The sequence below is a fragment of the Diplotaxodon limnothrissa genome, linkage group LG22 (genome assembly GCF_057381915.1).
Source record: "Diplotaxodon limnothrissa isolate DT_005_m linkage group LG22, D_limnothrissa_male_GT1.1, whole genome shotgun sequence".
Lineage (NCBI taxonomy): Eukaryota > Metazoa > Chordata > Actinopteri > Cichliformes > Cichlidae > Diplotaxodon > Diplotaxodon limnothrissa.
The window spans coordinates 26,777,171-26,791,262 of record NC_140616.1 but is presented as its reverse complement, the minus strand read 5'-3'; the positions used below and the strand labels follow the sequence as shown (position 1 = coordinate 26,791,262).

The following is a 14,092-nucleotide window of genomic DNA, read 5'->3' as shown; positions in this document are numbered from 1 at the left end:
CATTACAGTCCTATTTCCAAACGTTAAAGCATTAGTGTCTTAGCAACACATAGGCAGCCTGTCACGCAGACACCTAATCTTTAGGTCACTGTTGTCACTGAGAGATTAAGTTGCTGACCCCAAACTATAACGGCTCTTAACTTGAATCCAGCTGGGGAATTAATTCACAGTCTTTCACTCCCCTCGAGTCTTAAGCATAAAATACTCCAAAATACATTTCAAAATGAACAGGCATGTTACCAAGTTCGCTTCTGCTTGCATTTCATTCAGTTCAATTCAGCTTTCTACCTCAATATACTTACAATATTAGAAAGAAAATTCAACAATCACATGGCCCACTATGAGCAAGCACTTGGTGACAGTTGGAGGAACAACTCCCATTTAACAGGAAGAAACCTCTAGCAGGACCGAGCTCAGGGAGGGGCGGCCATCTGCCACGACTAGTTGGGGATGAAGGGAAAGAGAAGAAAGCAAAGAAAGATGGGACAAAACAGGCAAACTGTGGAAGAGAGAGTCTGCATTTAAGAATTCCTAATGATTAAATGCAGTAGTGGTGTATAAACACACAGAGAGCAAAAAGAGATGAGGGAAAAATGAATGCTCAGTGTATCATGGCAAGTCCCCCAGCAGCCTAAGCCTATTGCAGCATAACTAACGTCAGGGTCACCTGATCCAGCCCTAACCATACGCTTTATCAAAAGGAAAGTTTTAAGCCTCATCTTGAAAGCAGAGACAGAGTCTGTCTCCTGAATATAAACTTGGAGCTGTTTCCAGAGTAGAGGGCCCTGACACCTGTTCTAATTTTGAAAACTCTAGGAACCAAAAGTAAGCCTGCAGTCTGACTCTGAAGCCCTCTTTTAGGATGATTAGATACTATGAGGTTGTTAAGTTATGACAGAGCCTGATTATTCAAGATTTTCTTCTTAAGGATAAAGATTTTAAAGCCAATGAGGAGAAGAAGCTAATATGGGGAAAAAAATGGTCTCTCAAGCCAGTCCCAGTCTAACTTTTCAGCATCACTCTGACACGTGATGTTGGTAATTTTTGATTTATTGCACGAATGGATGAAAACAGTCCAACATATTTGTTTAATGAGCACTTTGAAGGACATATCTTGGACAAAAATGACTTCTGAATTCTTCACAGTGTTACTGGAGGCCAGCAGTACAGTAACCGTAGTTTAGTGTGAATCTAGAATTGGAAAAGTAGAGGTCATCCAGGTCTTTATGTCTTTATTACTTTTCTGCAGTTTAACTAATTGGTGCAGTTATCTGGCTTCATGGATACATAAAGATGCGTCTCATCTGCACTGCAATGAAAATGTATGCAGTGTTTTCTAATACTATTGTTGACAACTTTAAACAACATGTAGAGGTCTTTATTTCTGATGCTATTCAACATGCTAAGGTTGCTGCTACCGTGATTTTTGTATCAATAGAAAAAAACAGCAAAATTTGCGACAATCATTTGATTATCTGATCCAAAGATAACTAATCGGTGAATATCATGGGTGGTGAGCTGTCTTTAGCAGTGAAACAACATGAGCAGTATCTCAAGTTATGATGCAGTAGTGCGAAATGCTTTAACGAGGTTATAAACACATGGAAAAAATGTTGGCAAGTAATGATAAGATTTAAAATTCCAGCACCCAATCAGAAGGTCTAAGAGTGCATGAGAATGACTTAAACAAGGGACATCAAGGATTTGCAAACAATCTGGACAGAAGCAAGAAGTAGGTACTCTTTCTGATATACATCCATATATAGATATTCAAAATGTTGGATTTTTAAAAAAAGATTTATCCGCATTTGGTGATGGCATTCCAAATACGAACGCTGTCGACAGAGAATCTGCTCAGTGCCCTCTGGTGGACAAACCACTACTCATAACGTATAACTTTTTACATTTTTCATGTATCAACTGTTATTAAAGCCGATAGATCAGCAAATAACTGATATTGTTCGATATATGGGTCCAATCATCTTTGGGGTTTGGAAGTGAACTGACATTTGAAGAAAATGTATTGAGCTGTAGAAAATCACGTTGGACATTTTTTGCAATTTTATGACAAAGTCACACCATAGAAATTCACAAATTCATCTATACTGCATTGCAGTTTTGCAATGACAGCGTTCTTTGACGGATATACTTAAAAGAGAAGCAGCAGGTGAAAATGCACTTAGCAGAATCTGATTTAAATGTGAATTTACACACTTTTTCACTCCTACTGTGTGACAACAGCCTTCAGTCTGTCACAGAAAGGGCCGAGGTCCACCGCAATGACCCAAGACATATGCAATTAGAACTAGCTTTGACTTTCTCCATGGAAATCAGTGTCTAATCTTGGTGATATGAATAAAAAGAATGTGAATCAGTGGTGTTGAAACATTTTGTCTGCTATTTCATGCGAGATCAGAAGACAGGTGGCTTATTACAATAAATCTTGCCCACAGAATCCACTCGATCCTAGAGAGCAGGGAGTGGCTCGGTGCACGGCTGTTCAGCAACTGGCTCTGGTGATCGTGTAACTGATACCTACGTACCAAAGTATTTATATCGCACTGCCAACATTCACACAAGCTGAAAAGCATTTGAGAAAAGTCAACTTGCACTTTCACATGAGACAAACTTGATAAGGGGCTGACTGCGGGCTGTTTTTTTTCTCTTTCTAATCTTATTCCACAAAATTCTTTAAAAGATAACGTCCCACGGCCTTTAGGAGTCTTCACACACTACTTCAGCCATTTAAGTGTTAAACTAGCCACAGGCAAAATGAAAAGGATTTGAACTCACAGCTCAGACAGGCTCTGTGGCTTTCAGGTAATATAGCTTCAAAATGTGTTTTCCTCTCTGAGAACACTTCAAAACTGTCTATCAAGAGTTTGACTGATCCACACAGAGAATATCTGGACCAGCTGTCAGTGCGGTTATTCCGAGCACAAACACTGACATTACTAATTCATCTCTATGGTTGCTGCTTTGTAGCAGCAGGCAACACACTCCAAAACAGCTCTGAGGGATGACTGTGTTACAAAGTGAACAAATCACCCGATGCATCCGCAACATAATCATGCAAGATGTTCCATCAGAGCTATTAACACACAAGAAAGTTAAACATCTGCAATATAAGATCCAATGAGGGATGACTTATTACTGAGAGGAGATTTACTTTCTGTGAGATGACACATTGGTTTAGAAAAAAAAAACACCCAATGAAGCCTGAACAACTGGAAAAATAGCAGTAAACGTCAAACGCAGGCAGACACTGCTGAATCCTCTTTCGTTTTCGAGCTTTTTGACTTTTTATATTTGATCTTGAAAACACACACACACACACACACACACACACACACACCACTGAGCACTGTCATAAAATGATGCTGTGAGGATGCAGGCAATGTCACGTTTAATGTCCAGTGAAATATTAACGTGCCACTGTTTAGACAAAGGACAAAGTTCACAGCACCGAAAGCGAGACGGGAGCGCGTTTAAACAGTTGAACGCGCACTCAGAGGCAACTTTTTTTTCAAGTTAGGGAACCACAGTCGGAGCAGAAGACAATTTGACTTCAGCATAAATCTGTAAATTGCAGGGACATGGCGGTTTTAACCCCTCACAGTCAACTTTAAGACTGTAACTCTTGCCTTCGGACTATGCCTCGCCATACCCAAACTAAGTATTTCTCTTTTCTCTTCTTTTACCTGTTGGTCCCTCCATGCTATCTGCGTAGATCCTGATGGCCAGCATCAGTAGCAATGCTGCTGAATACATGTTGGCAGAAGAAGTAAAGTCCAGCTCGTCACAAGAAGCAAATCCTAGAGGAAACTCCAGCAGCAGGAGCAACAACAGCGGCAGGACTGGAGAGAAGTTGCGCGCTCAGCTCCATTCATCGCCGCCTGCACTGATCCCTCCACATCCCGCACAGGGAGCATCTGATTTCAAGCTAAAGCGTTCAAAAGAGCCCCCCTTTCCTGTAACGGCTCCGCTACTTTTTTTTTCTGTGTGCACTGCGAGCAAGCGGGACGCAGGAATGCGGGTCTGCGGCGCCTCCATGTGGCGAGGAAGGGGAGCTCACGGCCGGAGAGCCACACGAAGCCAAGCGCTTGGTTTTACAGTTTTTTCTGAATGCTTAAACCCAAACTGTGATTCCTGTAGCACAATTCCTAAAACTATGCAGACATATAGCAAAACCACTCACTGAGTTTGCAAAACTAAAAGCACAAAAACTGCTTTGCACTCAGTTTGCAATTTCGTAACACACACTTTGCAAAACTGTAGGCACAATTCACTGCACAACACTCAATTTCCAAATTTCCAACACACTCCTAGCAAAAGTACACACATGTATGGCTATCATTAACACTAATTTGCCAACTGTCTGGCACACTTTCACATGTGAAGACTTTCTTAGATAATTAGTTCAATTTGCAATCAGCCTAAGCACTATAATACAGGTAAGCTGTGTGTGCGGAGTACAATGGAGGGAGCAGAAAGAGTGAGAAGTAGAGGAGGCCGAGGAAGAGGACGTGGAGGTGAAGAAGTAGGATGAAGAGGACGACAAGGACAAGGAGGAGCAAGAGGTAGACGAGGAGGGGGCAGAGGAAGCATGTTCACTGCAGACCAAGTAACCCATATAGTCATTATGGCGATTGCAAATAATCCTATACTTGGAAATAAACACTTGTGTTTGTTTTGATGTGTTTGAATAAACACCAGTACTTGAAGTTTGGATCCCTCTATGCTTATGGATCTATGACAGAAGTATGAGCTCAAACTGACATAGCCTACCTTGTGCACAGAGAAAGCAAAAGCCAGATGTGTTTTGTATTCATACCATCAGTGTGCAGTTGGCGCATTGTGTGCTTAGTAGATGATGGCTTGTGTGTACTGTTTGATACAGAAACACCATTTTTACGAAGGTGTGTAGAGTTAATCTAGCTGTGTTTGCTTTTGCAAGAGAACTACAATGTTTTGATAATTGGGTGACAGGTTTTCTTATTTGTGTGAAGAGTTTTGCAAAATTAGCCAATAGTTGCAAAAAAAGGGCTTAAGCAATCAGAAAAAACTGTAATTGCGCGGAGGCAGTCAGTTTCTTCAAGAATCACGTTTAACTCAATAAAAGAATGCAAAAATAAGGAGATAAGCCATGAAGAAAACAAAGAAAATAAAGTCATGATGTTTTTATATATAATATTATAAAAGGCAGAATTCATTTTTAGGAATCCCAGATGATGAAATGATAAGATAAATACTAGAAATATCAGATTTAAAAGTCAAAGTCATGAGCTAGTGTAAATGAAAATAAATTCAATTTTCGATTAAATCTGAATTCTGAATAAGAAAATTTTCAGGTAATGGAAAATGATTATTTGAGATTAAAAAGTGAAATGAAATCTGAAGCTACAATGGCCATTTAGTCAAACAGGAGAGAACAGCTGGTCAAGGGAGTCAGGGTTTGTCCAGGTGTCCAAGTTTAAAAATATAAAAAAAGTTTATACATAAGTTATTGTTTAAAATATTAAATAATAATTCCAGCTCTTACTGCAGTTTTGAATATGACTTTCTTTTCTTTTTTTAAAAAAAAAAAAGCATAGCCTCCAAAGTTTGTGGGGGCGAGCTGTATCAGCACAATATTAAACATACATTTCAGGGGGATATTTTTCCTCAGTCTTCCCTTTAAGTGCATTTTTGGCTTCCAAGCAGCTTTATTCCAGCTTGGCCCTTGCTCTCCATTATTATGCTAAAAAGCAACAGATTAAATTCTGACTCACTTGTGGTGAGATATTTAAGCACTAACACCTTGCCAAAGGCTGCCCGAGCACTGTCTGCTCTCTGCGGTTGTATATATTGTGTATTAATATGATGTGGAAGAGCTGTTCTCTCTGTCAATATCTAGCATGCTGCTTTGTGGCAGCAGGGTGGCGATGTGATGAAGTGAGTGTGTTGTACCTGGACAGCTTGGTTTCAAGCCACCGATGAAAAGCCGATGGCAAAGTCAGCTGCTGATTCTCATTTTCCAGCTCCAGCAGTGCCATTCTGCAGGTGACCTCTGACTTTGCCTCTGGGGTTTGTTTTAATTAATGTTTGCTTAGCAGACATCACCGGCTTCTTGTTTGAAATATTTTTGAAATATTAGATACAAATAAATGATCATTCTTTATGAATGCATTCTGCTTCTTGTCTTTTTGGTCTTGATGATTTGATCCAGTCTCACTTTTCAGATTTAAGTCAACTTAAGTCAGAAACAACAACTCTTAACCCAAACAATGAGTTCCTCAGTTTTTGAGAAGCATTTTTGTGGTATGGTTTTGGTCCACTTGTGCCATTTGATGGCAAGGGTCACTGGAAATTAGGCCAGTAGTTCTGAAGTTTGTCCTATAAGGCAAGATTTCTACCCACTTTGGAGTGATCCATTGGAGGATGATAGCGCTGTCACAGTAATCAGATCTTGATAGTGTTGACAAGTGAGATTTAAACCACTGCCATCAGCAAAACACCAAATGAGGGACTGCCTTTTGGAGAGCAAATGATTATTGCCTTTAGCAGCATTTTAGAGTCTTGTAGAAAGAAGTGTACTGAAAATGTTCTGACACGTTTTTTTCTTGAAACTGTCATTCATCTACATTATGACTTTTAAGATAGAAAGAGCTGGAGGTACAGATTTAAAGATGGTTTGATTTTCACTCGGCATGACCAGGATTAGAAACAAGTATATCAGGTGGGCAGCTCAGGTTGAGCAGTTTTCAGGCAAAGTTGAGATGATTTGTGTGCAGAGGTGAAAAAATGGTGACTATGAAGCTGCCAGGAGGGAGGAAAAGAGGAAGACCAACTAGAAGGTGAATGGATGTAGTGAATGAGGACATGTAGGGGCTCGATGTGACAGAGGAGGATGCTAGGTAGATGGATGATCAACTGTGGCAATACCTAAAGGGACCTGTCAGAAAAAGAAGAAGAAGAAGAAGAAGAAGTAGAGATATGGCAATTCATTTTTTCACAAGTATCCAATGGAAGGGGAGGGGGGACGCTCATTCCAATATTTTGTGCATATAGCTTTCAGCGAGCAACATACAAAGCTTGATATATGATTTGGCCAATCAGATTTAAAACAGCAATTCATGTCAAGATAAGTAATTTATCTAACTGCTGAACTACCTGTGACCCTTTCCATTGAATGAAAGAAAAAATCAGACAGGCTTTTATGCTCTGCAAGCCAACAGAACAAAACAGGTGAAAACTGCTGAAGTAGACGTAATATCAGCTGGAATAATACCCAGATTTTGAGGCAGGGTCACTCTGTGAGATGGAGCTTTAGATGAACCTGGCAAAAAAAAAAACCCAGTGGTGATAGCTGACATGCCGTTTTAGCCTACAGGTTGTTTGGGAGGGTTCCCTTTTCTTTTTTGATGTACACGGAGGATTCAATTCCCGAAGTGTGACAGACTATAATCCTTTCATTTAGTTACCAAGTACATGAAAACTTCTCCCTTTGTTCACTCTAGTTTAGGAGGAAAGACCAACAGGGCTACTGGAAGAGTCTGTAGACCTTTCTTGCAGCCCTAGAGTTCTTCAAGCTGAAGCTAGCATTTAGAGGCCACAAAGCTAAAAATGGGCACATGGCTCTGAAGGCTGCTCTCAAAATAAGTTCACCACAGTTATTTTATTGTGAATAATCCTACTACGGTTTCTAATATAATATTACGTTTTTCTATATATGACTTTTCTGATTTATAAATTATTTTAAAAAATAGAATACAGACTAAAACATCTAAAGTGTATACATAGAAGTAAAATGTGAATAATATAATAGCTTGGAAACCACAACTTGCTATTTTAATTCAGCACATCACAGTCCATAAGTCTCTGAGACAAACTCTGAAAACCTGCTCACAGGAGCATCGTGGATCGCCAATAAAGCCAGCACCGAGATTTACCAACAGTGTTAAGTAGAACCACACAAATGAGTTAGAAAAAACACTCACATTACCTGGTGTTGTACCACCCTTGTAGCAACATCAAGAAAATGATCCCAATATACAGCATACAATATAATACCTGCTTGTCTTCACATTTTTTGGTCTGAAAGTGAAATGGACTGTTGGTCCTTTTATTGATTTGAGCTCGGGTAAAGTAGTCCTAAGCCCTTACAGCTAGAAAGGCTGAGTAGTAATGCAATGACCCAGACTGTGAAAGGTACTTTTATCCTCTGGTCTTTGATTCTCTGCAGGACCATTCCAAAGTGACAGGGCCATAGTTTGGGAGTCGGTGGATAAATAGCCATGCAAACTCTGTGATGGTCACTCAGCCTTTTATTTTGAAAAATTACCAACCAACTGCAGGCCGAAGTGCAGCCAACTCTTCCCTATACCTGTTAGATTTGTGCACTGGCCCATATCCACTTGGCTGTAGCTTCAGATGGTAGTGAGCCATGTTGCTGCTCCAAAGACAGGAAAAGCAGGATCAAGACTCTTTATTACCCCTGCCTATGAAAAATTGATTTTGTGGCCTCAAGGCTTTTAACTTGTGTCTAGGAGATATTTATTTTAAGACGAGAGTAGGAGAAGGGAGGACGGGGGAGCTGCTTCATTTGCTAGGCTGTAATAATTCAATGTAATTTTTTATACTATTGGGAGAGATTGATATATTGGTGTGAGTGATATAGTGGTCCACATGCCCTTCAAGTCTAATAACTTCCTCCATGTTCATGTTAACAGCTCGCCAATAAAGTACTTATATTACATGTTATATAACCAGTTAATTTGTTCACAGTAATTCTGCTATATTTCATGTCAGCTGTGTCACCTGTATTGTAGCTTGGAAACTATAAAGGCGGTAAGCTCAGAGCCCCAGCTGGTGATCATGATTAGGCAAACACCCACCAGCAGAAATAGCAATTTGTTACATCTGCAGAGAAGCACAGAGTTATTCTTCTTACATGGCCCAAAGTACCTATTTTTAGGGTTTACATCACTTTCTTTCTTCCGGCCTGTTGCAGTCTCATGTCGGGCTTAAACATGAATTGATTTTAATTTGAACTTTTCTTCTATCAGAGAGAATTGTCTACTTGTTACAGAGTATTCCCAGTCATTCCCAGACATTGTCTCCACTTTAATTTCTGTGGGGAAGAGTATGTGATTTCCCCTAACCACTGACTAAAGCTTGTAAACAACTTGATGACACTGTTGGTCCCAAACATTGTGTTGACTGGCTAATTGTTTGTCTTCCTACGGCACTCGCTGGACTTGGGTATCGTGTTTAGACAAATTATTCAACTCAGTAAAGTAGATGGAGTCTAAGGGATGATTTTTGAAAACAGTTTCTGTGACTCTGCACCATTTTTGTGCATAATATTTGATTTTCAAAGAGTGGATAAAACCATCTTTGAATATGCATGAACACCTTGAGTTGGTGCTTGACTACACATTCTCTTAATTTTAAGATTTTACATATCAGTACATAATATGTTTCCAGTCCTTACCTACATTTTGGTTTGGTTTAGTTTTTTACTAAACCTCTGAATAGAGTTTTAAAGGGGAAAATGTCTTCAGTAGAGATGGAAAGCATCTGTTATATAACATTTAAATATTTTACTGTGATGATCATCGGTGCCAAAAGCAGACCTGACTGAACACCAGAATCCTCAGAGGGGTGCTTTCAATACAGAGGATCATTTACAGTGGTGGTGACCTACTAATCATAAGTCATAATTAAGACACAAAACTAATGATCAACAGGAACATCTTTCTTCCTCTACATCAACATTTTATTGACCTATCCATTGACCCTGACCTTCTTGAAGGCAAACATATTTTTGAGGCAATTTGTGAAATAACTGATGATGTCTGCTAAGACCAGTAGAGGTCACTTAATAAAATGTAACTATGGGTTGGTTCATGTAAGATATTCTTTTTCATTTTTTATGGAGAGCCATTAGGGACAGCTATTAACTCATTCACTGCCAGCCATTTTCAAATGGCTGGCAGTGAAACAAAACAAGACTTGCACCACATTTTTGTCTCACTGCGCAATCCCTTACGTGCGCAAACCCTGCACCTCCTTGCAGGTCTACTTTTACTGCTGGTGGGCTTCAGTTCAACTTACGTTGACTGCCATTGACGTCTATAGACGTCAATGGCAGTCAACGTAAGTTTTTCAATTGACGTCTATAGACGTCAATGGCAGTGAATGAGTTAACACCGTTTCTACCTGACATGCTCAGGCTACACATTTCAGAAGTTTCTTTTTAGCTATATATACTCTTACAGGTGCAAGCTTTAATATGTTAGCTGGTGAAGAGAAACTTTAATTTCAATTCAATTCAATTTTACAATTTCATTTTTTAATAAATAAAGTATTTAATAATGCAATTTTATTTCTCTTGCACCAAATCACAGCATCACTTACCTCAAGGTGCTTTATATAGTTAGGTAAAGACCCACCAATAATACAGAGAAAACCTTAACAATCAGATGATTCAATATGAGCAAGTGCTGTGGCAACAGTGGGAAAGAAATACTCTCTTTAAACAGGACGGAAACCTCTGGCAGAACCAGGCTTGGACAAAGACCTGCTGCGGAAGAGAGCCATAAATTAATAATAACCAATGATTAAATGCAGAGTCGTGTATAAACAAGTAGTGAGTGAAAAACTGTGAATAAGGAAGAAACACTCAGTCCGTCATGAGAAGCCCCCAGAAACCTAGGCCTATTGCAGCATAAAGAAGATAACTGCCTTCATGGATAGATAAAGTTGGGTATCATCTGTAAAGAAGTGAAAATGTATGCCATGCCTTCTAATGATACTAAGGCAAGCATGTATAATGTAAAGAGAAGTGGTCCTGGCACTGAACCCTGTGGAGCTCCATATGTGGAACTCTCCATTTACATGAACAAATTGGAGTCTACACAGATATGATTCAAACCACTGCAGCGTAGTACCTTTAATACCTACAACATGCACTGATCACAGGTGGTCAACAGTACTGAAGGCTGCACTGAGGTTAAGAATGACAAGCACAGAGATAAGTCTACTGTCAGGGGCCATAATAGAATAGAATAGAATAGAATAGAATTCAACTTTATTGTCATTGCACATGCACAGGTACAGGGCAACGAAATGCAGTTTGCATCCATCCAGAAGTGCTTTAGTGATATAGATATATTACAATATATATTAGCAATAATATAGATATGTAAGTATATTACAGAAATGGGTCTATTATGATATAATGTACACGGTATGAGGTATGTTGTGAATATTCTATAACTCTAGGTATGTACAGACTGTAGTGAGTACAAGCTATGTACAGGATATAAATATGAAAAACTATACAGAATATGAAATAAATAACTTTACAGAATCTGAGATATACAGCTATACAGAAATGGGAACTATGCAAGTTGTAAACAGTTGTAGGATTAAAAATTATCGAATGTACAGAATGATTATTTATACAGAGCTATACAGTAGTGCAGTTAAGATAAGTGAGATATAATTCCTACAGAGGCTATATAAAGTGCTAGAAGATCATTTGTAACCTTCACTGTTTTTGTTCTGTGACAAGCTCTGAAACCTGTCAGAAACTCTTCAGATAAGCCATTTCTCTGCAGATGATCATGTAGTTGTTTTGTGACTACTCTAAGAATTTATGAAATAAAAGGAAGGTGACTTTAATACCACACAGCAACATATATGCATGCAATTTACTACTTTGGTTATCGTGGCAATATTATTTTAAGTTGATATAGAAAATTCTCCCAGGAGAACACTTACATACTATTATGCCAGAGCAAAATATTCTTTTAAAATCCTGTTTTTTGTCAATTAGTTCTAAATAATAAGTAATCAAAACAAACACCAAGGATCGTCTGTATATACTGAATTCTTGGCCAGTTTTCCTATAATTTTACTTAAACACCGGACCATATTACACAGATTAAATCCTATCGTACATCGAGACCAGTGCACTCCTGGTGTATGGTGTTCTAGTTTGGGTGCACAAAGCTACGGACACCCTACCAGGAGTGCACTGCTGCTGCTGTTGTGGTGTTTGTGTTACATTTGAAGTGATTTAATATGAATGGAAAGGTAAACGAAGGGTTGCAGAGGAAGCTTTTGAGCAAGCGGATGCTAAGCTGCTGCGGTAGCACTTTTTATCACACGCTTCCTGAGTCAGACCTTTAGCTGTGGTCTTATTATTCACAATATGTTCTGTATACAAGTAGCTCAGTAGATATAAGTCACTGGTCAACATGAGGTCTCGGCTGTTTCATAATTTATCTGAGCAGCAGAGCAGATAGCCTGTGTTTCCACTTGTTACTGCGCTGCATAAATTACATCTAACGTTTTAGTATAAACAGCCTGTTTTTAATGTTAGGGTGGCCTATTTTTAATCAGCCATGTGGTCAAATATTCACACCAGATTGTGCTTTCCTCCACAGCCAACAGATTTTTTATTTAGAGCGGCCTGCTTGACAAATCTGAATTGGTACAGAACACACCACAAAAACAGTACTTACTTTCATGCATTTAAAAAGTTTGACCACTCATTTTTCACAGTTATTATAGTGCATGGTGACAAATTATAGGCTCAGTTATGTAAGCACTGGGTATTCAGCACAGTTCTGCATGCACCTGTTTTTAGCGAGGGAAATACCAATGCAAATGCCTGGGGTGGTATGCAGGGAAGTAAAGTTTGGAGCGTTAACTGCAGTCACATCACAGTGTCTACAGTGGGTTGACATTTTAACCGCTGTTCTGCTAATGGAATGTAAGCAACACCTGCAACATTTACAAAATGTGTATGCAATACTCTCTACGCATTGGTTAATGTGCTCAATAAAAAAAAAAAGAGAGAGAGAAAGAGTGTCATGGTCCCCGTGTCTCGCCGGCTGACCCCACGCTAGGTGACATGTTTTGTTTTCTGCTCCCTGTCTCTCTCTCCTCTGCTGGGGCAGTGCTCATTACTGGCTCCCGCCCATGGCCCAAGCCCCTTTGTTCAGTCACCACACCTGCTGATGATCCCCAGTACTCCTAAGTCCTACTTAATAATAATAATAACTTTATTTATAAAGCGCTTTTAAACAAAGTGCTGTACAGCTATTTGAAACTAAAAAGAGGAATAAATAAAAGGGATAAATAGCAGTACAAGTAAAAACACAATACAAGTTAAAAACAAAAAGAATTTGAAAACTAAAAGACGTAGAATTAAGACATGTAAGACAGGGTGAACAGATGTGTCTTCAACTTAGTTTTAAAAGCCTCCACAGAACATGCCTGCCTAATATTTTGAGGGAGGTTGTTCCACAAGAATGGGGCACGAAAAGAAAAAGCACGCTCTCCATCTGTCTTTTTTCTGGCTCTAGGAACCTCTAGAAGGCCAGAGTCCTGAGATCGTAGAGCACGGGATGGAACATAAAGGTGTAAAATGCCAATCCATTTAAAGCCTTGTAGGTGAGCAGCAGGACCTTAAAATCTGCTCGAACCTGAGTGAAGAGATCTCAGAACAGGTGATGTGCCCAATACTGACCACAACTTCTTTATAGCCCAGGCTGGTAGAGGATCCAAAGAACAGGTTGTACATCGAGCTGCTTTTACAACCTTAGTTAATACGGACAGGGAAACAACCTTGAAATCAGAGAACAGTTCATCAGTACCAACAGGCAAAGCAGCTGAGTAGTCTGACGAACAGCTTGAGGAGGGAGTAATCTGAGTCCTAACTGTTTCAGCCCTGTTTCTGAAAAACATAAGAAAGTCGTGAGCTGTCAAATTAGAGCAGCAGAGAGTTGACTTACTCTCTGTAAGTTGTGACACTGTGTTGAATAAGAGTTTTGAGTTATGCTTATGACTCATGATGAGATTTGAGAAATAATTTCAATTCAATTTAATTCAATTTTATTTATATAGCACCAAATCACAACAAAAGTCGCCTCAAGGTGCTTCATAGATACAATTTGCTGTCATTACTTAAAACAGCGGTCCTACGCTACTCATCGCTGGATCATTGAGCAATCTGCATCTTTCCTGGATCTGTCCCTGCAAACCTGCAAACCCTACCCTGTGCGCGAGAGGCTGCAGAGGAGAGTGGAGTGGGGGG

General features: G+C 39.4%; 1 protein-coding gene across 1 annotated transcript in view; it reads right to left on the bottom strand.

Annotated features, from left to right (window-relative positions):
* LOC146610073 (receptor-type tyrosine-protein phosphatase U-like) overlaps positions 1–3,953 on the bottom strand; it is a 259,644-nt gene extending 255,691 nt beyond the window's left edge. The window contains exon 1 of the mRNA XM_085346904.1: positions 3,702–3,953. Coding sequence (XP_085203030.1) covers positions 3,702–3,771 — 70 coding nt within the window. The 5' untranslated portion in view covers positions 3,772–3,953. The remainder of the gene's footprint in view (positions 1–3,701) is intronic.
* Positions 3,954–14,092: the final 10,139 nt, after the last annotated feature.